This window comes from Monodon monoceros, unplaced genomic scaffold (genome assembly GCF_005190385.1).
Source record: "Monodon monoceros isolate NGI ecotype Baffin Bay Population unplaced genomic scaffold, NGI_Narwhal_1 Super_Scaffold_9, whole genome shotgun sequence".
In the NCBI taxonomy this organism is placed as follows: Eukaryota; Metazoa; Chordata; class Mammalia; order Artiodactyla; family Monodontidae; genus Monodon; species Monodon monoceros.
The window spans coordinates 20,447,337-20,469,895 of NW_021703786.1; the positions used below are offsets into that span (position 1 = coordinate 20,447,337).

General features: G+C 48.3%; 1 protein-coding gene across 3 annotated transcripts in view; it reads right to left on the reverse strand.

Annotated features, from left to right (window-relative positions):
- PLEKHM1 (pleckstrin homology and RUN domain containing M1) overlaps positions 1–22,559 on the reverse strand; it is a 50,783-nt gene that overhangs the window by 11,102 nt on the left and 17,122 nt on the right. For all 3 annotated transcript variants that reach the window (XM_029211772.1, XM_029211773.1, XM_029211771.1), the window contains 4 exons: positions 18,606–19,011; positions 7,196–7,457; positions 2,926–3,852; positions 618–763 (listed from right to left, as the gene is read on the reverse strand). In XM_029211772.1, the coding sequence (XP_029067605.1) occupies positions 618–763; positions 2,926–3,852; positions 7,196–7,457; positions 18,606–19,011 (1,741 nt within the window). The remainder of the gene's footprint in view (positions 1–617; positions 764–2,925; positions 3,853–7,195; positions 7,458–18,605; positions 19,012–22,559) is intronic.

The following is a 22,559-nucleotide window of genomic DNA, read 5'->3' on the forward strand; positions in this document are numbered from 1 at the left end:
GGAAAGTGCAGCCAGCTGGCTAGCCCATCCATCCACCCACCCACCCACCCACCCAATCCATACTCATCCACCTACCCACGCATCCATCCATCCATCCACCCACCCACCCACCCATCCATCCACCCACCCACCCAATCCATACTCATCCACCTACCCACCCATCCACCCATCCATCCATCCACCCACTCATCCTTCCATCCACTCATCCACATTACCCACCGATCTACCCATCCATCCATGCACGCATCTACCCACCTAACCCATCCACCCAACCATCTATATCTAATCTATCCTATCTATCATTTCCATCTATGTATCTAGTTGTTGGTGCTTTAAACAGTTTTATCTGTATCCATGGGGAGCTGCAGCAAACCATCCTCAGATTCCCACCTGAGGACCAAGGTAGGCACTGACAGAGCTGTGTCCAGGGGCTGGAGACCAGCACCCAGTTACTTTCTTGGTCAACTCCCCCACATCATGGGGCCTGAACTAGTGACCTGGGCTTCCCTAGAGCCAAACTCCCCCAAACATACGAACAGCAGCCACAAAGAGGAGCGACCCCTCCTCTGTCACTCGGCAGCCCTGTGCGGCCACGGCAGGCTGGGCTCCAGACTTACCGGGCGCTTGGTGAGGTCCCAGTTGTGGATGATCCTGGCCGGGATCACTGAGGCATCGTCTTGATGGCAGACGTCACAGTAATAGAGGCCAGAGAAGGCACAGAGCTTGGGCCGTACAAACGAGAAGCCGATCTGCCGGGAGCAGCCTGGGGAGAAGAACAGGGAGAGGGTGAGCAGCGGTGGGGACAGAGTCAGCTCCTGAGTGACCCGGAAGCGGCCAAGGCAGAAAGGGCCCGCTATCTAAGGAAAGTATCCATAGAAAGATTAAAAAGGAGAGTACGAAGATGAAAACCACCACCGCTCATATTCCCACCAGTCAGAACCAACCCTATTAATTAATCTTTAGGACAAAACACTGTTAAGAGTTATCAGCGGCTTCACAGCTGAAGAAGCTGGTGCACAGAGAGGGCAGGAAACCTGCCCAGTCACACAACGATTGAGTGGCACAGCTGGAGTCAGATTTGGGTGGGGCTGGTGTAGAGCCCTCATTCTCTTATTCCCAGCTGCCTCTCTTCACTGCTTGCACAACAATGCCAGCCTCCTCTAGGTCCACCCCTCCATGGCAGCCCAGAAATGGAAGCCACGGAGTCAGGGTCTTGGCAAGCAGGGCAGGAGCTGGGGACATGGGGCTGGCCACAGGGAGTGGGTGGGGAAGCCAGCCAGAGGCAGGGCTGTCTGGACATGGCCTGGGGCCAGCTTCAGTCCCTCTGCTGGAGGGCCCTCCACAGTGGGGCGGGGGAAGGTGGGGGGACCGGGAGTGGGGTGTGCCCAGGGCACAACAAAGGCCTGGCTCGAATCCTGAGCACAGGCCCTGCCTCCTACAGGGCCAGGGAAAGAGTCCCTTCCGCCTCCCGGGGACTAGAAGGACTGGTTCTTCTGCATGCTAGCTGTCTCATCCTCACAGAAGTTTTGCAAGGTTCCAATTCCCTACTACTTGCTCTTCTGTGGGGTTATTACAAAGTTTAAATGGAGTTTTGAAAGCGCCCTGTAAACTATGAAATACAAGCCAGATGTCAGAGGTTGGTGTCTGCCCGGCCACCGAGCTGCGCTCGCAGGCAGAGAGGAGGCCCGAGCTCCCCAGTTTCAGTTTGGCCGGCAGGCTGGCGGGTGGCAGGCGTGGGGAGAGCCACCCACCAGCATCCACGTCCCCAGCGAGGGAGCCCTCCTCCCAGCCCCGGAGGCCTGGCCTCCTCCCTGAGACTGGCGCCCACGTGCTGAAGGGCAAAGTGTGGCTGCTAGGGTCTGGCTGGTGGGGGGGCGAGGGGTGAGCAGCAGCTTGAAGATATTTTCTGCGCGAAGCTCTGCTCTGCTTAGCTACTCCATCCTCCAGGGGCACCAGCTGCAGACCACTCCCTTCTAGATGCGTGAAGCAGGCTTTTGCCTCCCGTCCCACAGGCTCCTCACACTTCACCCGGAGGGCCCAGGGTGATGGACGTGGGTGTCTGGGTTGGGGAGAAGAGCTAGAAATGGAACGTGAGCAGCAGAAGATCACGAAGCCTTGAAAGCAAGGGAGCGGAGAGGCCCTGTGAGGGCCTGGAAAAGAGCACAGGTTCTGGGACCATCAAGTCCTCTGCAGGCTCCACCATCACTCGCTGTGTGAGTGTGGGACAGGTACTTACCAGCCCTGTGACTCAGTTTCCTCAGTTACAAATAGAGACAAATCCCCACAGGGTTGTTGTGAGGATTAAACAAGATGATCCAAATAAAGCATCTGGCCCAGGGCCCAGCACAGGATTTGACGATGCTAATGACAGAGCAGACGTACTGACGTAGAAGAATACGCATAATATACTCCCAAGCAGAAAAAAGCCAAGTTGCAGAACAACAGTTACAGCTGCGCCGTCTAAAACGGTGGCCACGAGCCACAGGGGCCCATTTACGTTTAAATATATTTACATTAAAGCAAATTGAAAATTCAGTTCCTTCCACACTAGGAAGCCACGTTTTAAGTACTCAGTGGGCACATGTGGCTTGTAGCAACCGTACTGGACAGCACAGATCTAGAACATTTTCATCATCACAGAAAGTTCTGTTGGACAGCTCTGAGTAATACGAGCCCATTTTTGTAATTAAAAAAAAAAACTGTGTCCACTTGCAAAAGCAAGCGAAAAATTTTTGGAAGGGTACCATGCCCCTGCTCCAAAAGAATACAATGTGATCATGGAACGGCCTCATTTGCTGCAACTTCCCCGGGGCAGGATGGGGGCACTCGTGGGGAGCAGGAAGGGGTGCAGAGCCTAGAGTGGGAACCCCACCGCAGGCAGAGCGAGGCTAGCAGGCTGGGGGCAGCAGGACAGCGAGTCGGCACCTGCACAGAAGCAGCCCTGGGAGTCGAGGCCTTTCTCCGTGGGGATGGCCACCAGGTACTGCAGCAGGAAGCCGTTCTCCCGCGTGGCGAACTTCAGCACCTCCTGACAGTTTTCATCCAGACTCCCACCGAGTGTCACTGCCTCCTCAGCTGTCTCCAGGTAGGACGCCAGGACCTTGCGCACCAGGTCCCTCCACAGGGCGGCCTCCTCAGCGTTCCCGGCCTGCAGCTTCAGGACGGCCTTGGCCGTGATGATTTTGAAGAAGGATGGGCCTCCAAGGCTCGTGTCCGGCAAGATATCTCGGATGGTCTCGACTCCATGGCTGTCACTTAACATCTTCTCATTGTTTCTCACGCGGAAGCACTTCAGAGACTCCAAGGACAGGGAGAAGATACAGGGCATCCAGGTCCGGTCTGTGTACAGGTACAGAAGGGATTCCTTAATAGCATCAGGCTCGGGAACCTGGGAAGAAGACCAGTCAAACTGCGGGCCCTGGGGGGTTTCAGGGGTTTCCGAGAGCAGGTCCGAGTGGGAGGCGCAGCCACCCTGGGGGGCCTCTGGAGGGTCCTCGGGCTGGTCTGGGTACTGGATGGTCACCCACTCCTCCTCCTGCTGGGGCCGCCGGCACTTCTGCAGCGCCTCGCGCACACGGTCCAGCCAGTCCTCGGCTTCATCGCGGCACGAGGAGCGCAGGGTCAGCTTCTTGCCCGAGAAGACCAGCTCGAAGCGGCCGTCGCCGTGGGCCGGGCCCACGGACTCACAGCGCAGCAGGGAGCAGTTCTCCACGCAGGTGTGCTCCTCGCCGCTCAGGTAGAGGCGCAACTCCAGCGGGGAGAGCTCGCAGAAGAGCTCCTTCCAGATGCCCATGGCCCCCCGCCGCTCCACCGTGCCCAGCTTCAGAAGCCCCCGGAATGGGTTAGACAGCCCTGGAGGCAGAAAGAGGTGCTTTAGACGACGGGCCTGACCCTTCACCACCCAGGAGAACATCCGGGGCCTGAGTCCTGTCCTGCGTGCAGACGACATGACCACCAGGAGAACACAGGCCCGCCATGGGCCGGATGGGAACACTTTTTGAGAGCCTCCATTCCATCCTCACCCCAGCTGTTGACCTTGTTCTTGAATTTCACCGAGAGAATAAAAGCACTCAATCACCTCCACATGCCCCCCACTACCCCTCTCCCTTCCAGCATCTGCACCCACACTCTGCCTGCCCCCGTCGCCAGGGATGAGCTGACTATGCTTACGTCTGAGGCCAACCCTCCCATTTGTGCATCTGTGCAGGGGGTCCCACCGCCCCCCACATACTCAAGGACAAGGACGTCCCTCCAGCAATCCTCCCTCCCTCTCCTGCACCGCCGTTTCCTCCCTTCTCTACTGGATCATTCCCACCAGCCCACAAACACGCTGTTATTTCTCCCAGCTTTAAAAATAACCTCTTGACTCCACTCGCATCTCTAATTACCACCCTGTGTCTCTGTCCCCTTTTCAGAAACCTCCCTGGGGAGGTGTGGGAACTGTCTCTAGTCCCCCTGCTCCCATTCCTGCTTGAAGCTGCTCCAGGCAGCCTTCTGTCCCCTCATTCCACAGAACCTGCCCTTGGGAAGGCTACCAGGCCCTCCTTGTCGCCAAGTCCAAAGGCCAATCCTTGGTGCCCATCTGGCCTAGCCCATCAGCATCATTGGACACAGCTGAGCCCCCCTTCCCTTGGCTCTTCTCAGCCGTCACTGTCCCCCCTCCTGTGTCCCAGGCTCCCCCTCCTCTCGCTGGCCTCTCGATGCTGGAGGCCCCGGGCTCAGCCCTGGATTCTCTTCTCTACTGACACCAGCTTCCTAGCTGATCTCCCCTGGTCTTGGGGTTTTATGTCAACAACTCACCAGTTTTTATCTCCAGCCTAGACCTTGCCCTTGAACTTTAGATTCTGATCTTCAACTGCTCTGTGTATGTCTAATAGGCTTCTCAAAGTTGACATGTCCAAAAATGAATTCCTGATTCTCCCACTCCAAACCCGCTTCTCTCCTGAAGTTCCTCATCTCATAAAATGACTAACTTCATCCTTCCAGCTACTTGGGCTAAAAACCTTGGAGTTATTCTTGATTTTCTTTCTTTCACACTCCACATCTAATCCATCAGCCAATCCTCTTGGCATATCCAGAATCTTCCTCCACTTCACACCGCCTGCACCACTACCTCAGGGGTTCAATCCACCGTCATCCCTGGCCTGTTATGGCCGTGGCCTCCTAACTGGTCTATGTCCCCTTGTAGCCCTTCAACAAATGAGCCAGTATGACTCCCCCTTTCAAGAGATAAGTCAGATCACATCTCTCCCCCCCAAACCCTGCAAAGCTGCTGTCTCCCTCAGAGCAAAAGCCAACGTCCTTTCTGTGGCCCACGAGACCCTCCGTCACTCTGACCTCATCTCTAACCACCCCCCTCCCCATCTCCTCTGTTCCAGCTACTCTGGTCTCCGCTCTTTTCCTGGACAGGCCAAGTACGTTCCCACTGCAGGGCCTTTGCACACGTTCTCCCCGCTCGAAACACGAAGATCGTCTCGTGCTTTCCTCCTTCCCTCCGCGATTTACTATTCCCCACAGAAATTATTATTACCTGCCCACACTGTACGTTTACTTGGTTTATTTGTTTATTTCCTGCCTCTCACACTAGAATATAAGTCTCATGAAGATAAGAACTTTGCTTTGTTTCCTGCTGTGTCCCCAGCACCTAGAACAGTGCCTGGCACATCACAGATGCTCAGTAAGTATCTGCTGAGTGAGTGAGTGCGTGTCTATGTACCACACACAGCCCAATGATCCCTGCTCCCTGGGGGTCAACCATCCCCTGAACCAGGGGGTCCAAAGGACACACACGTCTCTCTCCCAGCCTGGACTAGCCTTAGAGATTTCAAACCATTGTGTAGGGTCTTCCCACCCTTCAGGGTACCTGATGATGCAGGCATAAAACACACCTTCTCTGGTATGGTTGCAACCATCACATGGGCTGAAAGAAAAACCTAAAAGGAGGCAGCATGGAGACCAGGGCTCTGCCCAGACTCCCCGAGCCAGGGCCCCAGGAACCTGGCCAGAATTCTCTGCTGGGTCATTGCAAACAGAAAATGAGAAGAGAAAGAAACTGACTCTAGAGCACACGTGTTTGTTTGTTTCTGAGGGTTACAGAAAAATCAGGTTATGGTTATTTAATGCTTTCTAGACTTTCACAGGGTGTGGAGATCAAGGTGGCCTCACTGTAAACTGCACACAGAGGCCACTGAACAAACAGCAGATCTAATAACCCCATCACAGCTGCGAAATAAACTAAGAGAAAGGCCTTGGGAAGGAGCAGGTGAAACACCTGGGCCTTTAAGAGGCAGGGGTTTGCTCTGGGCTACAGACAGAATCACGATGTCTATATACTCATAAGATTATCTTATGTATAATCATAAGATTTATAGGAGAGTTTCAGGGAAGATATTTTCCATTTCAATATATGAAACAGTATTTGTGTACTCTGTAGGCAGTTTTGAGCATTACTTTATTAACATTTTATGAGAGGGACTTCCTTGGTGGTCCAGTGGGTAAGACTCTACAGTCCCAATACAGGAGGCCCAGGTTTGATCCCTGGTCGGGGAACTAGATCCTGCACACATGCCGCAATTAAGAGTCTGCATGCCACAACTAAGTGTCCCCATGCTGCAACTAAGAGTCCACGTGCCACAACTAAGACCTGGCCCAGCATGCATGCACGCATGAATGAATGAGTAAATAAATAAATAGGGCTTCCCTGGTGGTGCAGTGGTTAAGAATCTGCCTGCTGATGCAGGGGACACGGGTTCGAGCCCTGGTCCAAGAAGATCTCACATGCTGCGGAGCAACTAAGCCTGTGTGCCACAACTACTGAGCCTGCGTTCTAGAGCCTGCCAGCCACAACTACTGAAGCCCATGCGCCTAAAGTCCATGCTCCGCAACAAGAGAAGCCACCGCAATGAGAAGCCTGCACGCAGCAACAAAGAACCAATGCAGCCATAAATGAATGAATGAATGAATGAATGAATGAATAAATAAATAAATAAAAGATTTTATGAGAAAATATAGTACTCTTCCTGAAATACTTTTCTGAATTACTCAGCAAGGGTGCTCCTTATTACATTTTGGGATGCGGTTTTTCTTGGGAGAAGACACCGCCCAGTTGGTAACGGAAAAGGGGACTTTTGAACTGCTTTCTGAAAGGCACTGCCCGCGCGCAGTGCAGCGCCCGGAAGCCTGCAAAGTCGCTTACCCATCTGCCTGCGATGCACCACCCTGAAGTTCTTATGCTCCGGTGTCGGGGCGGCCTTGCTTCTCCTGCTTCCTAGGGAAGGCACACAAGCTTTGTCTAAGGCCTCCATGGAACAGCTTCTTCTTGGTCCTTGCGTGAGGAGACCAGGCCTCGGCTCTGGAGTCCCTCTGGGAGAAGCCACGGAATCATGGGAAGGACTCTCTGCGGGCTGTTCCCGGGGAGGCCGGTAGAAGTCATCTTCTGAGATCCAGCTCGTGCTTTTCTATTGGGAAAGAAGTAAAGACAGGTTGCTTTTAAAAACATCTTTATTGAGACATGATTCACATGCCATAAAATCAATGCACTGAAAGCATGTAATCCAACAGTTTCTGTGTCTTCACGGAGTTGTGCAAACATCACTACAATCTGCGTTTAGAACATTTTCACTGCTTCATAAGGAAACCTCGTCCTCAGCAGCAGTCACTCCCTGTTTCCGCTCAACCCCCCCAGTTCTAGGCAACCAAGAACCTACTTTCTGTTTCCAGAGATTTGGCCACTTTGGACACGCATAAACGAAATTTTATAACATGCGGTCTTTTGAAACTGGCTTTTCCTTAGCATAATGTTTTCAGGGTTGATCTATGGTGTGGCATGTATCAGTACTTCATCCCTTTTTATTACCAAATGGTATTCCAACGTATGGATGTACCACATTTTGCATAGCCACTCATCAGCTGATGGACGTTTGGGTTGTTTCCACTTTTTGGTAATTGTGAATAATGCTGCAGGGAACCTTGACATACAAGTTTTTCTGTGGACACTCGTCTTCTATTCCCTTGGTACATACCTAGGAGTGTAACTGATGGGTCATATGATAACTATGTTGAACTTCTGAAGAATTTCCAAACTGTTTTCCTAAGTGGCTGCACCATTTTACATTCCCACCAGCAACATATGAGGGTTCCAATTTCTCCACCACCTCTCCATCATTTGTTATTATCTGTATTTTTGATTATAGCCATCCCATATGGCTGTAATAAGAAATGCAATCTTACGGTTTTGATTTGCATTTCTCTAACATCTAATGACACTGAGCATCTTTCCATGTGCTTATTGGTCATTTGTATATTTTCTTTGGAGAAAAGTCTATTCAAATCCTTTACCCATTTTTAAATTGGTTTATTTGTCCTTTTGTTCTTGTGTTATGGGTTGAACTATGCTCCACCCCCAAAAAAAGATATGTTGAAATCCTAACCCTCAGTGCCTCAGAATGTGACGTTAGGTGACAGAATGTGAAAACAGGGTTGCTGCAAACGCAGTTAGTTAAGATGAGGTCATACTGGGGTAGGGTGGGCCCTTCATCCAGCGTGACTGATGTCCTTATAAGAGGAGAAAAGACACACAGAGAGAGAACACCACGTGAAGACAGAGACACAGAGGGAGGCCACCACGTGATGACGGAGGGAGGGTCTGGAGTGATGCGTCTACAAGCCAGAGAATGCCCAAGATTGCTGGAGACACTACACGTTAAGAGAAAGGCGTGGAACAGATGGTGCTTCAGGATCTCCAGAAGGAACCAATCCTGCCTCCATCTGGATTTGGACTTCTAGCCTTCAGAATATCAGATGCAGTAGTTCCCCTTTATCTGTGGTCTCATTTTCTGCGGTTTCAGTTACCCACAGTCAACTGTGGTCCAAAAATATTAAGTGGAAAATTCCAGAAATAAACAATTCGCAAGTTTCACACTGCGTGCATTCTGAGTAGTGTGATGAAGTCTTGCACCATCCTTCTCCATCCCGCCTGGGCCGTGAATCATCCCTTTGTCCAGTGTATCTCACCCATTTGTCACTTACTTAGTAGCCCTCTTGGTTATCAGATCTCCTGTCATGGTATCACTGGTGCTTGTGTTCACGGAACCCTTACTTTACTTAAGAATGACCCTAAAGCACAAGACTAGTGATGCTGGCAATTCGGATCTGCCAGACAAGCCGTAAAGTGCTTTCTTTAAGTGAAAAGGTGAAAGTTCTCAACTTAATAAGGAAAGAAAGAAATTATATTCTGAGGTTGCTAAGATCTATGGTAAGAATGAATCTTCTGTGAGACTGTGAAGAAGGAAAAGGAAATTTGTGCCAGCTTTGCTGTCACACCTCAAACTGCAAAAGTTATGGCCACAGCATGTGATAAGTGCTTAAAGGCATTAAATTTGTACAATAAGATATTTTTTTTGGGGGGGGGAGGCCACATTCACATAACTTTTATTACAGTATACTGTTATACTTGTTCTATTTTATTATTAGTTATTGTTGTTAATCTTTTACTGTGCCTAATTTATAAATTAAACTTTATCATTGGTACGTATGTATAGGAAAAAATACACTATATATAGGGCTAGGTACTATCCATGGTTTCAGGCATCCACTGGGGGTCTTGGAACGTATCCACTCAGATAAAGGGGAACTACCGTAATACGTTTCTGTAGTTTCAAGCCATCCATTTTATGGTCTTTTGTTATAGAAGCCCTAGGAAACAAACACAAGTTACAATGTTTTTTTTATATTCTGGACACTAGGCCCTTGTCAGATACATGATTTGCAAATAACTTCTCCAATTCTGTGAGCTGTCTTTTTACTTTCTTGATGTTGTCCTTTAAGGCACATAATTTTAAAATTTTGATGAAGTCCAATTTATCTATTTTTCCTTTTGTCTCTGTGCTTTCGGTATTGCACTTAAGAAACCATTGCCTAAGCCAAGGTTACAAAGACTTACTCCTATGTCTTCTGCAAAGAGGTTTACAGTTTTAGCTCTTACATTTAGGTCTACAATCAATTTTGAGTTAATTGGTTTTTTAAATTAATTAATTAATTAATTAATTTTTGGCTGCGTTGGGTCTTCATCGCTGTGCACGGGCATTCTCTAGTTGCGGCGAGCGGGGGTTACTCTTTGTTGTGGTGCGCGGGCTTCTTCTCTTGCTGCGGAGCACGGGCTCTAGGCGTGTGGGCTTCAGTAGTTGTGGCACGCAGGCTCAGTAGTTGTGGCTCGCGGGCTCTAGAGTGCAGGCTCAGTAGTTGTGGCGCACAGGCTTAGTTGCTCCGCGGCATGTGGAATCTTCCTGGACCAGGGCTCAAATCCATGTCCCCAGCATTGGCAGGCGGATTCTTAACCATTGTGCCACCAGGGAAGTCCTGAGTTAATTTTTGTGTAGGGCGTGAGGAAGGGATCCACCTTTATTCTTTTGCATGTGGATATCCAGTTGTCCCAGCACCATTTGTTGAAGGGATGTAGGGTTTTTCAGCACTGCTTGTAGGGTGTGAGATGAGGGAGGTATGGGTGAGCAGGACCCAGAGACCTCACTAGCTCCCTCTGCCTCTGCTCCCCACTTCTGAACAGGCCCCTCGGCTCCAGGCAGCCAGGCCCTAGCCCTTCCCTTCTGTTGCTGTCTCTCCGAGTCTGAAGTTGCTCACTGGCTGAGGAAAGTGGGTGGCTCTGGGGTCAGGAGGCTTGTAGGAATGGACTCTGCCTCCTTTTCTTCACTATTTCAAGTGCTCCCTGCCTTTCCGTGCCTAAGTGTGGAAGAGCAGAGGTGAGGAAGCTGGCTGGGCGCCTAAGTGGCTGTCTACACAGAGGAAATGAGTCACCTGAGGGGTGGGACAGCCCAGCTGTTCTGTTAAGTGCCACCGACCTCATCCTGATGTTGCTATTTCCACCCCCTAAATTAAGACTGCCCTCTCTGCTCCCGCAGACAGGGAATGGGGGAGCAGGGCTTGGAGCTACCCAGAATGCCCGGAAGGATTGGTTTGGACAGTTTAATCCATTCAGATGCTGCCAAATTTTCTGAGTCAGGAGCTTGGAGGTGGGCTGGGGGTGGGGGGTGGCGGCTCACAGAGCTGGGCCTCCAGAGCTTCCTCCCCAAACCCTCAGATTGGCAGATGCTTCCTTCTGCCAGTGACAGGACAACGTGTCAATCAGGGTGACTGCTAGGGACTATTTACAACTCAGGATTCTGAACAAAGCCTGTCTAAGTCATCATGACCCAGGGGAACTCCCCAGGGAAAATGGGCTGGAGGAGCAATCACATGGCTGTCCAGGCAGCCTCCTGGAGCCTGGCACACACACCTGGGAAACCCTGCAACGCTGCAGCCCCGGATAATGGCCCTAATGGGAGAGACCACTCTCCCTTGAGGCTCAGCTCAGGGGTCATCCATCGCCTTCTCCTGGAAGCTGTCCTTACTCACCCACCCCCAGCTGGGTTTGGGACCCCTTCTGGGCTCCCATGGCATTCTGTGTTCACCCCCATCCTAGCACCTACAAAGCTGTTTGGAATGGTCATCCTTCTTTGTGCCGGGCACAGAGCTATAAAAGATGAGGGGATACACCTTGACTATCCAACTATCTTTAACATAAAGTAACACAGATGGGGTGAGGAAACAAGGCAGGAGACAGATGTGGATTTTGAGATGGTGTAGGCTCACTGGTGAGGGCCTCTCTCTCCTTGGAGATGTTCACACCTGGTCCAGTGGCCCCAGGCCGGCCACCAGGAAGTGATACTCTAGGGAAAACCTTTTGTTCTCTTAAGCAATAGAGAAAAACAGCAGGAATACTGGGTCCTTGGAGCTTCTGCACATGGGCCTGGACTGAGCTCTGCGGCTGTGCCCCCCTCCAGGACCCCCAGTTATTACACAGAGCGGGGGAGAGGGCAGCACACCACTGTTTCCCCTCCCCCACTAAACCTGCCTCCTGCTCATTCAAGGCCCCATATCTGGCCCGTTCCCTGCCCCTTTAACAGTGGGGGGAAATCACCAATGACCAAGGATCTAAGCCAGAGCAGCACCTGCCACCAGGACCCAAGACAGAAGAATGCCACTTGGAGTTACTACAGGGACCAGGACACTGTGTACAACAGCTAAATCCCAGAGAGGGGTCTGGCAGAGGAGTGAGACGTCAGGTCTCTGGACCACTTTCAAAAAATCCCTTTTGTTCAGTCTGTCCTCATTATGTCAGGCCAAGGGACTGCCTGTTCCTCCTCCTGGGGGAGGGGACCACATGCCAGAGGCCAGTGGTCCATGAGGGCAGTGATTAGGGCCAAGTCTTAGAATTCAGACTGTCCTCTGGGAATTAAACTGAGAAACCAACTCATGACCTTCCGGATGCCACAGAGTCACCCTAGTTTCCCCACTCCCATCCTTCCCGGCACTTGTCACCAGTGTAATTATGGTGCAGGCAGTTATTTGTCTAACATAGTGTCTTTCCCCAAGGAGCAGAGCCTTTGTCCTGTTCCATCGCTGTACCAAGTGTAGTGCTTGGCCCATAGCTGGGGCTTTTAATTAAATTAATTAAAAACAAATTTTTAAAGAAAGACTGAACGGCTCTCGGGATTGTAAAACTTGATAGTGACTCCCTCCCCCCCATAAAGTGTCAGATAAATAGCAGTGACTAAATGACAGGAGCATAGAAAGATGAGAATCGCAGGGGCAGCACAGTGACTATCTCCTGAGAAGGGAATGGACAGACCCACAGCTCCCCTCTAGAGACAGACTCTGGGAGGGGCGAGCATCTGAGGTTCTCACGCTGAACTCGGCACCCGGTGCTTCGATTTCACAGTCCCCAAGCAACCCTGCAGCAACCAGGCTCCCCTGATGCAGGCCAGGAGGCAGAGGGTGACCTGGTCAGACCAACCTGCCCGCCCCAGGCACCTGGTGGAGCACTTCTCAGTGTAAACTTACAAGCTGGCATCTCGGGAGTCTCTGAACAATTTGAGAACTATTCACTGATACCTATGCTTTCCCAGGTACAGTGCTCAGAACTGACAATATAGAAGTGAACGTGGGACTTCCCTGGTGGCGCAGTGGTTAAGACTCCACGCTCCCAATGTAGGGGCCCCGGGTTCGATCCCTGGTCGGGGAACTAGATCCCACATGCATGCCGCAACTAAGAGTTTGCATGCCACAACTAAGGATCTGGCAAGCCACAACTAAGGAGCCCGCCGGCCGCAACTAAGACCCGGTGCAACCAAATAAGTAAATAAAATAAATATTAAAAAAAACAAGTGAACAGACGTGGTCTTTTGTATCATGGAGCTAATATCCTGGACAGAAATACAGGAAATAAACACGTAGACAATGAAAGCGATAACAGAATCTAACCTAGTGATGAGTGTCATAAAATGAAGCAGGTAAATGGGAAAGACAGTCATTGGGGATGGTGCTTTTGAAACAGGGTGGTCAAGGAAGGCTGAAACGACAGTGAGGAAAAGCAGTGAGTTGGGAAAGGGTCCAGGCAGAGGGAACAGCAAATGTAAAAGCTGGGGCTGGAAGGAGCGGGCTCTGGAAGCAGGTGCACGGAGGCAGTGTGGGGGTGGAGGTGGTGGGGACCGTCAAAGCTTGGTGAGCAGAGGAGGAACTTTGTTGACGAGGTAAGCTGTTCTGTCCATCAGCTCTAGGACCCTGGCAAGACAGGATGTCGGAGCCAGCAAAGCAGAAGCCAGACCCTCGACAGCAGTGAACTCACCACAGTCAAGGCCATGCTGGGGAGCCCTGTTGCGGCCCAGAGCCACTGTCCACAAGGGACATCCCTTTCCTCTAGCTCGAGTGGGGGCTTCAGAGCCTTTCTCTTCAACCTTCGGTGTGTGCTGCTGGTTTTATAGTCACAACCTTCAGGGTCTTGTGACATTCTGGGCCTAAAGCCACCTTCAAGACAGCAAAAACTGGGGAACTCCCTGGTGGTCCAGTGGTTACGACTCGGCGCTTTCACTACGGTGGCCTGGGTTCAATCCCTGGTCGGGGAACTAAGATCCCCTAAGCTGCAAGGCCCGGCCCCCCCAAAAAAAGAGAGCAAAAACTGAGAGTCTGACCCACACTTACACAGTTCCATGATTTACACAGTCATACTCGATAAATGGTACTAAGTCAATCAGATATTCATTTGGAAAACACCTACCTCACACCATATACAAAAACTAATCCCAGATGAACCATAAACCTAATTGTAAAAGGTAAAATATGAAAGCTTCTAGAAGAAAATACAGGGATTTCCACAGCCTTCATAGCCTTGGGGTAGACACAGATTTTAAAAATAGACACAAAACACATTGATCCAAAACAAAAAGACTGATAAATTGAAGTTCATTAAAATTAAGAACTTCTGGGACTTCCCTCGTGGTCCAGTGGGTAAGACTTCGAGCTCCCAATGCAGGGGGCCTGGGTTTGATCCCTGGTTGGGGAACTAGATCCTGCATGCATGCCACAACTAAAAAGTCCACATGCTGCAACTAAAAACCCCACATGCCACAGTGAAGACCCCGCGTGCCGCAATTAAGACCCGGTGCAGCCAAAGTAAATAAATAAATAAATAATTTTTAAAAATTAAGAACTTCTGTTCAACAAAAGATACCATTAAGAGACTTAAAAGGCCAGCCACAGACTGTAAGAAGATATTTGCTATAAACATATATTTTTCTCCAGTAAAAGACACATCCACAGTATATAAAGAGCCCCTACAAATCAATAAGGAAAACACATACACTCAATTTAAGAATGAGACAATTGTAGTGGGGTGGATGGACCTAGAGTCTGTCATACAGAGTGAAGTAAGTCAGAAAGAGAAAAACAAATACCGTACGCTAACACGTATATATGGAATCTTAAAAAAAAAGTGGTTCTGAAGAATCTAGGGGCAGGACAGGAACAAAGATGCAGACGTAGAGAATGGACTTGAGGACACGGGGAGGGGGAAGGGTAAGCTGGGATGAAGTGAGAGAGTGTCATGGACTTATAAATACTACCAAATGTAAAACAGATAGCTTGTGGGAAGCAGCCACATAGCACAGGGAGATCAGCTCAGTGCTTTGTGACCACCTAGAGGGGTGGGATAGGGAGGGTGGGAGGGAGACGCAAGAGGGAGGAGATATGGGGATATATGTATAGCTGATTCACTTTGTTATAAAGCAGAAACTAACACACCACTGTAAAGCAATTATACTCCAATAAAGATGTTAAAAAAAAAAAAAAGAATGAGACAATGACTTTAAAGGATGCTTCCACAAAGCAAATGAAAAGGTATCAATATAATTAGTCATCAGCGAAATGCAAATTAAAACCACGGTGAGATACCACTACACACCTACTAGAGTGGCCAAAATGTAAAAGATTGATAATACCATCGACTATGATAAACAGCAATGAAAATGCTCATATATTGCTACTGTTGAGTATAAGTTAGCACAAGCACTTTAGAAAACCGTTTGGCAGTATCTATTAGAGCTAAACATATGCCTACCCAGTGACCTAGCAATTCCACTCTTAGATGTACACCCAGAAATGGGTACACAGGTTCACTGAAAGTCGAGTACAAGAATGCTCACAGCTGCTTTCTTCATAATAGCCCAAATCTGAAAACAACCCAAACGTCTGTTAATGGGAGAATGGATAACGATGTTGTGATATATTCTTACAGTGGAAGACTACAGAACGATGGAAAAGAGCAAACTAGAGCTTCAGGCTACAGGTACAGATGAATCTCTCAGACATAGTGTTCAGTGAAACAAGTGGAAGAGTACATACTGTATGATTCCATCTATATGAAGTTCAACAACAGGACAAACTTTATGGACTAGAAGTGAGAATGCTGGTTTCCTCTGGAGCAGGGCAGTGAGTGGCAGAAGGCATGAAGGAAGCTTCTGGTAGCTGGAAATGTTCTGACTCTTGATTTGGATGGTGGTTACAGAGTGTGTATAATATATAATTATTCACTGAGGTGTACACTGAGGCTCTGGGTACTTTAAATACACCATTCCTCAAAAAATTTTTAAAGGGGAAAAGTGGGACAATTCAATGGGGAAATAATAGTCTTTTCAACAAATGGTGCTCATACAGCTGTATAACCACATGCAAAAAAATGAAGTTAGATCACAGATTTAAATGTAAGAGATGAAACTGTAAAATTTTTAGAACACATGGGAGTAAATCTTCACGACCTTGGATTAGGAAATGAGTACTTAGGTATGACACCAAAAGCACAAGTGACGAAAGAAAAGACAGACAACAGCAAAATTTTAAACTTTTATGCTTCAAATGATATAATCAAGAAAGTGAAAAGACAGCCCACAGAATGGGAGAAAAATCTGCAAATCATTTATCTAATAAGGGTCTAGTGTCCAGAATATATAAAGAACTATAACTCAATTTATTAAATAACCCAATTTAAGAATGGGCAGGGACTTCCCTGGTGGTGCAGTGGATAAGACTCCACGCTCCCAGTGCAGGGGGCCCGGGTTTGATCCCTGGTGGGGGAACTAGATCCCACATGCACGCCGCAACTAAGAGTTCGCATGCCACAACTAAGACCCAGAGCAACCAAATAAATAAATATAAAAAAAACAGTCTGTGACAACTGTAATCTGTTAAAAAAAAAAAAAGAATGGGCAGATGTTTTGAATGGACATTTCTCCAAAGAAAACACACAAATGGCAATAAGCATTTAGATGAAAAGATGCTCAGTATCATTAGTCATCAGGGAAATGCAAATCAAAACCATAATGAGATACCACTTGTCACCCACTAGGATGGCTATAATAAAAGCAAAACCAACAAAAACAGACAGTAAGAACTGTTGGTGAGAATGCAGAGGAATGCACTGCTGGTTGAAATATAAAACAAGGCAGCTGCTCTTGGCAGTTCCTCAAAAGGTTATATATAGCTACCATATGAGCCCAAAATTCTACTTCAAGGTATGAATCCAAAAAAGTTAAAAACATATGTCCAAGCAAAAAATTATACATGAATGTTCATAGTAGCGTTATTCATAATAGCCAAAAGGTAGGAAAAACGCCAATGTTCATTAACTTATTAATGGATAAATAAAATGTGATACATCCATCTAATGAAATCTACAATGGGATACTGCTCAGCAATGAGAAGGAATGAAGTACTGATACAGGCCACAACATGGATGAAACATTTTGCTAACTGAAAGAAGCCAATCGCAAGTGTCACATATTACATGATTCCATTTATGTAAAATGTCCAGAACAGGCAAATCTATAGACAAAGGAGATTAGTGGTTACCAGGGGTTGAGCGGGGTGAGGTAGGAGGGGAAAGGGACCCATTGCTAATGGGTAGGGGGTTTCTTTTATGGGAGATGAAAATGTTTTAAAATTAGACTGTGATGATGGTTGTACAAATCTGTGAATATACTAAAACAAATGGAATTATACACTTTAATTAGGTAAATTGTATGGTATGTGAATTATATCCCAATAAAGCTCTTAGAAAAAGAGAGTGGATATGCCTCTTCTATAGTCTATTTCATGGCGCTGGCCCATCCTGAGTTATAGGATCTGAAAGCTACAGGCCAAAGGATGTGTAGACGTAGGCCAAAGGATGTGTGTGGATGGAACTGAAAGAGCAAGGTTATATTCCCAACACAAGCCCCAGACAGCGGCTAGGATGAGCTCTGGGTTTTATGTGTCTGTGTCCACGTGCACTCCAATTCCTACTTCTGCTTTTCATGACCCAAGAACAAATGTGAAATGGCACAAGAGCTTGGGTTCACAGCTTGACTACTGCTTCCCGGGGCCCACAGTTCCAGCCTCTACCCTCGGGGCTCTCTCCAGGACAGTCCCAGAGCTGGCTTCCTCGGGTCATCAACACACTGGATTGGCTTATTCTAGAACAGCGCTGTCCCACAGAAATACAATGCAAGCCACATAGGTCACCTTAAACGTTCTAGTGGCCACATTTTAAAAAGTTTAAAAAAACAGGTGAAATTAATTTTAATAAATTTTATTTAAAATACATATTTTAAATGTTTTCATTTTAACATGATCAATAATCAAATTACGAATGACACATTTTACATTCTTTTTTTCCTACTAAGTCCTCAGAATCCAGTGTGTATCTTACTCAGCTTATCTCAATTCGGACGAGCCACGTTTTAAGTGCTCCAGAGCCACACGTGGCTAGTGGCTGCCCAAGTGGACAGCGCGGCCCGAAATCTGCTTCGTGTTGCAAAATGAGTATTTTCAAAGCCTGCTGCTTTATGAAAATGTTAATTTAATAATAACAAGTACTGAGGAGGAAACCAAAGCTCAGTGAGGTGAAGTGCCTCGCCTAAGGCATAAGGGCATAACCCCTGAGTGGCAGGGGTTAAGAGAAGAGAGTCTGCAGTTGGGTGAGAATTACGTGCTCCACAGGGTCCATGTGCAGATGACAGGAGACACCCACGGGAAGAGGTGGGCGCACAGCCTGGCTCACATCCACCACTCACACCCCAAGGAACATGAGCTCCATCGCTACAACGCTATTAATACCAAACCATGCAGGGCGAGAGGCTCGGGGGAAAGCAGAGGCCACTCAGGGTCACTAGCTGGAGAAGCTCCGCACCGCCTCTGAGACATTCACCGACACCCCCCCAAAAAACCCAGCTTGTACCACTCACCGGACTGGTGGGCAAAGGAACCACAAGGCTCAGCCGAGGTCCATCCTCCTCCGGAAGCTTCCGCTGGCCACTTCCTTGGCCGACTGCTCTGGTCGCCTCCCTCACAGGACTAGGAGGCTGCTGGCCTGAAGTGCTCCCCAAAAGGACAGCTTGGGCACTGCCCGGCTGTGGCCAGCCCAGGGCGCCAGGTGCCTGGGAAAGCGGCTCCTGCTTGCGGTCCCCATCTCGAGTCCCAGGGGATGCTTGGGCGGGGCGGGGCTCTGCAGGTACCTCAAGGCGCAGGGGTGTGCTGGTGTCCAGGCCGCGGAGGGCGAGCAAGGCCTGCAGCATGGGAACCTCCGCTTCGTGGCTCAGTCTGTTGGTTGGCACAGAGTTCACCTGGGCTTTGCTGAATTCTGACAACACCCTGGAAGTTTTTAAACAAAGAAACCTGTGTGACGGGCTTGTCAGCTAGAATGCCCAAGGCTAAGTGGAAAACTGCTGTTTTGTGATTGAACAAAAAACAAAACAAAACAATCCCCAATCCCTTAATCATCGCTGTGCTCCCAGCTCATACACACAGACACTCCCGCCAAAGTTGCTCCCCGGCTGGGACTTGGGCAGGTTGGGTAGGCAGGTGAGTTGTGCAGCCCAGGATCTCAGCTGACAAAGCCCACAAAGCAGAGGACAGGACTAGAGGCGAATGGGAACTGACTGCCTTTCACCCTCTGAACAGGCTAACGGTGGGCCTGCAGACCTGGCTCAGCCAAACAGCTGTGTGGCCGGTCCCTGCCCCAAGGCGACCTCAGCAGTGCCTCGGTGAACAGCATGTCTCAGAGCTGGGCTCCAAGACTCCGCTCCCTGGGACACGGGCTTGGGTGAAGTGAGGACCCGCTTTGCTCCTGGAACAGTAACTGGGCAGCAGGGTCGGGGTGAGGGGCTGGGTGTGGATCCAGAGAAGCCTCAAATCCCCAGAAGCTGCTGCTGGAGCACAGTGCATACAAGCTGTGCAGTGTGTGTGCCCGTGTACATGGGGATGTGTTCCTGATGGGACTGGCACTTTCTGCCCCTCAGTGGTGTGTCTGGGGCCGGGGGAGCCAATGTCACTGCCTTTGTGTACACACACACACGCACACGCACACACACACAGAGTTCTGGGACTTCTGGAATGTGCGCTGGCTAGTGGCTGCTTCTCCCTCCCTCTCCTGAGGCTTCCGAGAATCCAAGTTCTGTTTCTGAAGTAAACCTATTTGCTGTCTCCACCTCTGCTTATGAATCCAGTGAGGACATCATGGGCAAATACAGGTTCTGGTGGCAAGAAAGCTGTCTGGGGCCCAAGAGATCTCACCATCGCACGTATCTGCCCTAATGGCTTAGACTGGGTGCAGAAGACACATCAAACTCCCCTTAATGCGGTACAGAAAAGAGGATTTTAGAACTCAAGTTTTCATCTGATTGTCTTCTAGGTGAGCTCTGCTCTTATTTACACCATCATAACCCCAAACAACATTTTAAGACATTTTAGACAAGAAGAGGTGACCAACCCATGCATTTCTGGGCAACTGATTTTCAACAGAGGTACTGAGACATTTCAGTGGGGAAAGAATAGTCTTTCAACAAATGGTGCTGCGATAAGTGAATAGTTCCATGCAAAAGAATAAAGTTGGACTCATCTCACACCATATAAAAAAATTAACCCCAAATGGATCAAAGACCTAAAGGTAAGAGCTAAAACTATAAAACTCTTAGAAGGAAAGAGGTGTAAAGCTTCATATCTTTGGATCAGGCAATGGTTTCTTAGATATGACATCTAATGCATAAGTGACTAATAAAAATATAATAAAAATATTTGCATATAAAATGTGCAAATATTATCATATATCTGATAAGAGTCTAGTACCCAGAATATACAGAGCTCTTACAACTCAACAATAAATAACCCAATTTAAAAACAGGCAAAGGATGGGACTTCCCTGCTGGTCCAGTGGTTAAGAATCTGCCTTAAAATGCAGGGGATGCGGGTTTGATCCCTGGTCAGGGAACTAAGATCCCACATGGCACAGGGCAACTAAGCCCACGTGCTGCAAGTAGAGAGAAACCCGTGGGCCGCAACAAAGAGCCCATGTGCCACAACTAAGACCCGACGCAGCCAAAAATAAATAAATAGTACAGATGAACTGGTTTGCAGGGCAGAAATAGAGACACAGATGTAGAGAACAAACGTATGGATACCAAGGGGGGAAAGTGGTGGTGGTGGTGGTGGTGGTGGTGGGGTGGTGGGATGATTTGGGAGATTGGGATTGACATGTATACACTGATATGTATAAAATGGATAACTAATAAGAACCTGCTGTATAAAAAAATAAATAAAATTCAAACAAAAATAAATATTTTTAAAAAGAAAAAAGCACAATGCTTTCAAAAAATAAATAAATTAAAAGTAGGCAAAGGAAAAAAATAGGCAAAGGATTTGAATAGACATTACTCCAAAGAAGCTATATAAATGGCCAATGAAGACATGAAAAAGTGCTCAGAATCATTAGACAATAGTGAAATACAAATCCAAACCACAACGAGATACTACTGTATGCCCAACAGGATGGCTATAATAAAAGAGACAGAGAGGGCTTCCCTGGTGGCGCACTGGTTGAGAGTCCGCCTGTTGATGCAGGGGACGCGGGTTCGTGCCCCGGTCCGGGAAGATCCCACATGCCGCGGAGCGGCTGGGCCCGTGAGCCATGGCTGCTGAGCGTACACGTCCGGAGCCTGTGCTCCGCAACGGAAGAGGCCACAAGAGTGAGAGGCCCGCGTACGCAAAAAAAAAAAACAACAAAGAGACAGAGAATAATAAGTACTGGCAAAGACGTGGAGAAATTGGAACACATATATATTGTCAGTGGAAATGTGAAATGGTGCAGCCCCTGTGGAAAACATTTGGTAGCTGCTCAGAAAGTTAAATATAGAGTTATCATGGGACTCAGTAATTCTACTCTTAGGTACTTACCCAAAAGAATTCAAAACATATGTCCACACAAAATACTTGTAAATGAATGCTCACAGCAACATTATTCATAATAGCCAAAAAGTGGGAAAAAATGTCCATTAATTAATGAATAAATAAACAAATTGTAATATATCCATACAATGGAATATTATTTGCCCATGATATGTGCTGTATAACGTGGTTGAACCTTGAAAACATTGTACTAAGTGAAAGAAGGCAGTCACAAAAGGCCACATACTGTATGACTCGATTGATATTAAATGTCCAGAAAAGGTAAATTCATAGCTAATGGGTAAGGGACTTCTTTACAGGATAATGAAAATGCTCTTGAAGTAGACAGCAGTAGACGTTGAATTCACGACCTTGTGAATATACTGAAAACCACTGAACAGTACCCTTTACAATGGTGAATGTTGCGGTATGTGAATCATATCTTGATAAACAAACAGATGACCTCTCAGAGAAAGCTGTAAATGTGTTTGTGGAATAGTTACGGCGGGGACGCAGGTGGGGACTTGCTCTTGCTCTAAAAGCCACACTCTAAAAACAGACCCACAAAAAATCCAAGAGTGCAATTTGCAGCGAGTAGGCAATGATGAGTTCTGGAAAGAAAGGGGTAGTTTCCACAGGCAGAGGAGGAGGGGCATTTGCTAACCACTTATATGTGTCCAAACCACGGGGCCCCCTTCTGAAATGAACTAGGGTGTCAGACTTTTTACAAGGTCCTCTGTGAGGTCCCGTCTCCTCATGGGCTCCCAGGAGGTGGTGTGGTGAGTGATTAAAAGCAGGGGCTCCCGAGTCCACCTGGCCTTGCTTAACACACGGCTGTGGGCCCCACAATGTGAACATTATGTTCATGGACTTAATTCCCTTATCTGGAAAATGGATGTGGTATCAGCACCCATCTTTTATGACTGTGACAAAGATTAAATGACATAATACAGGTAAAGTGCTTAGCACAGTGTCTGGCA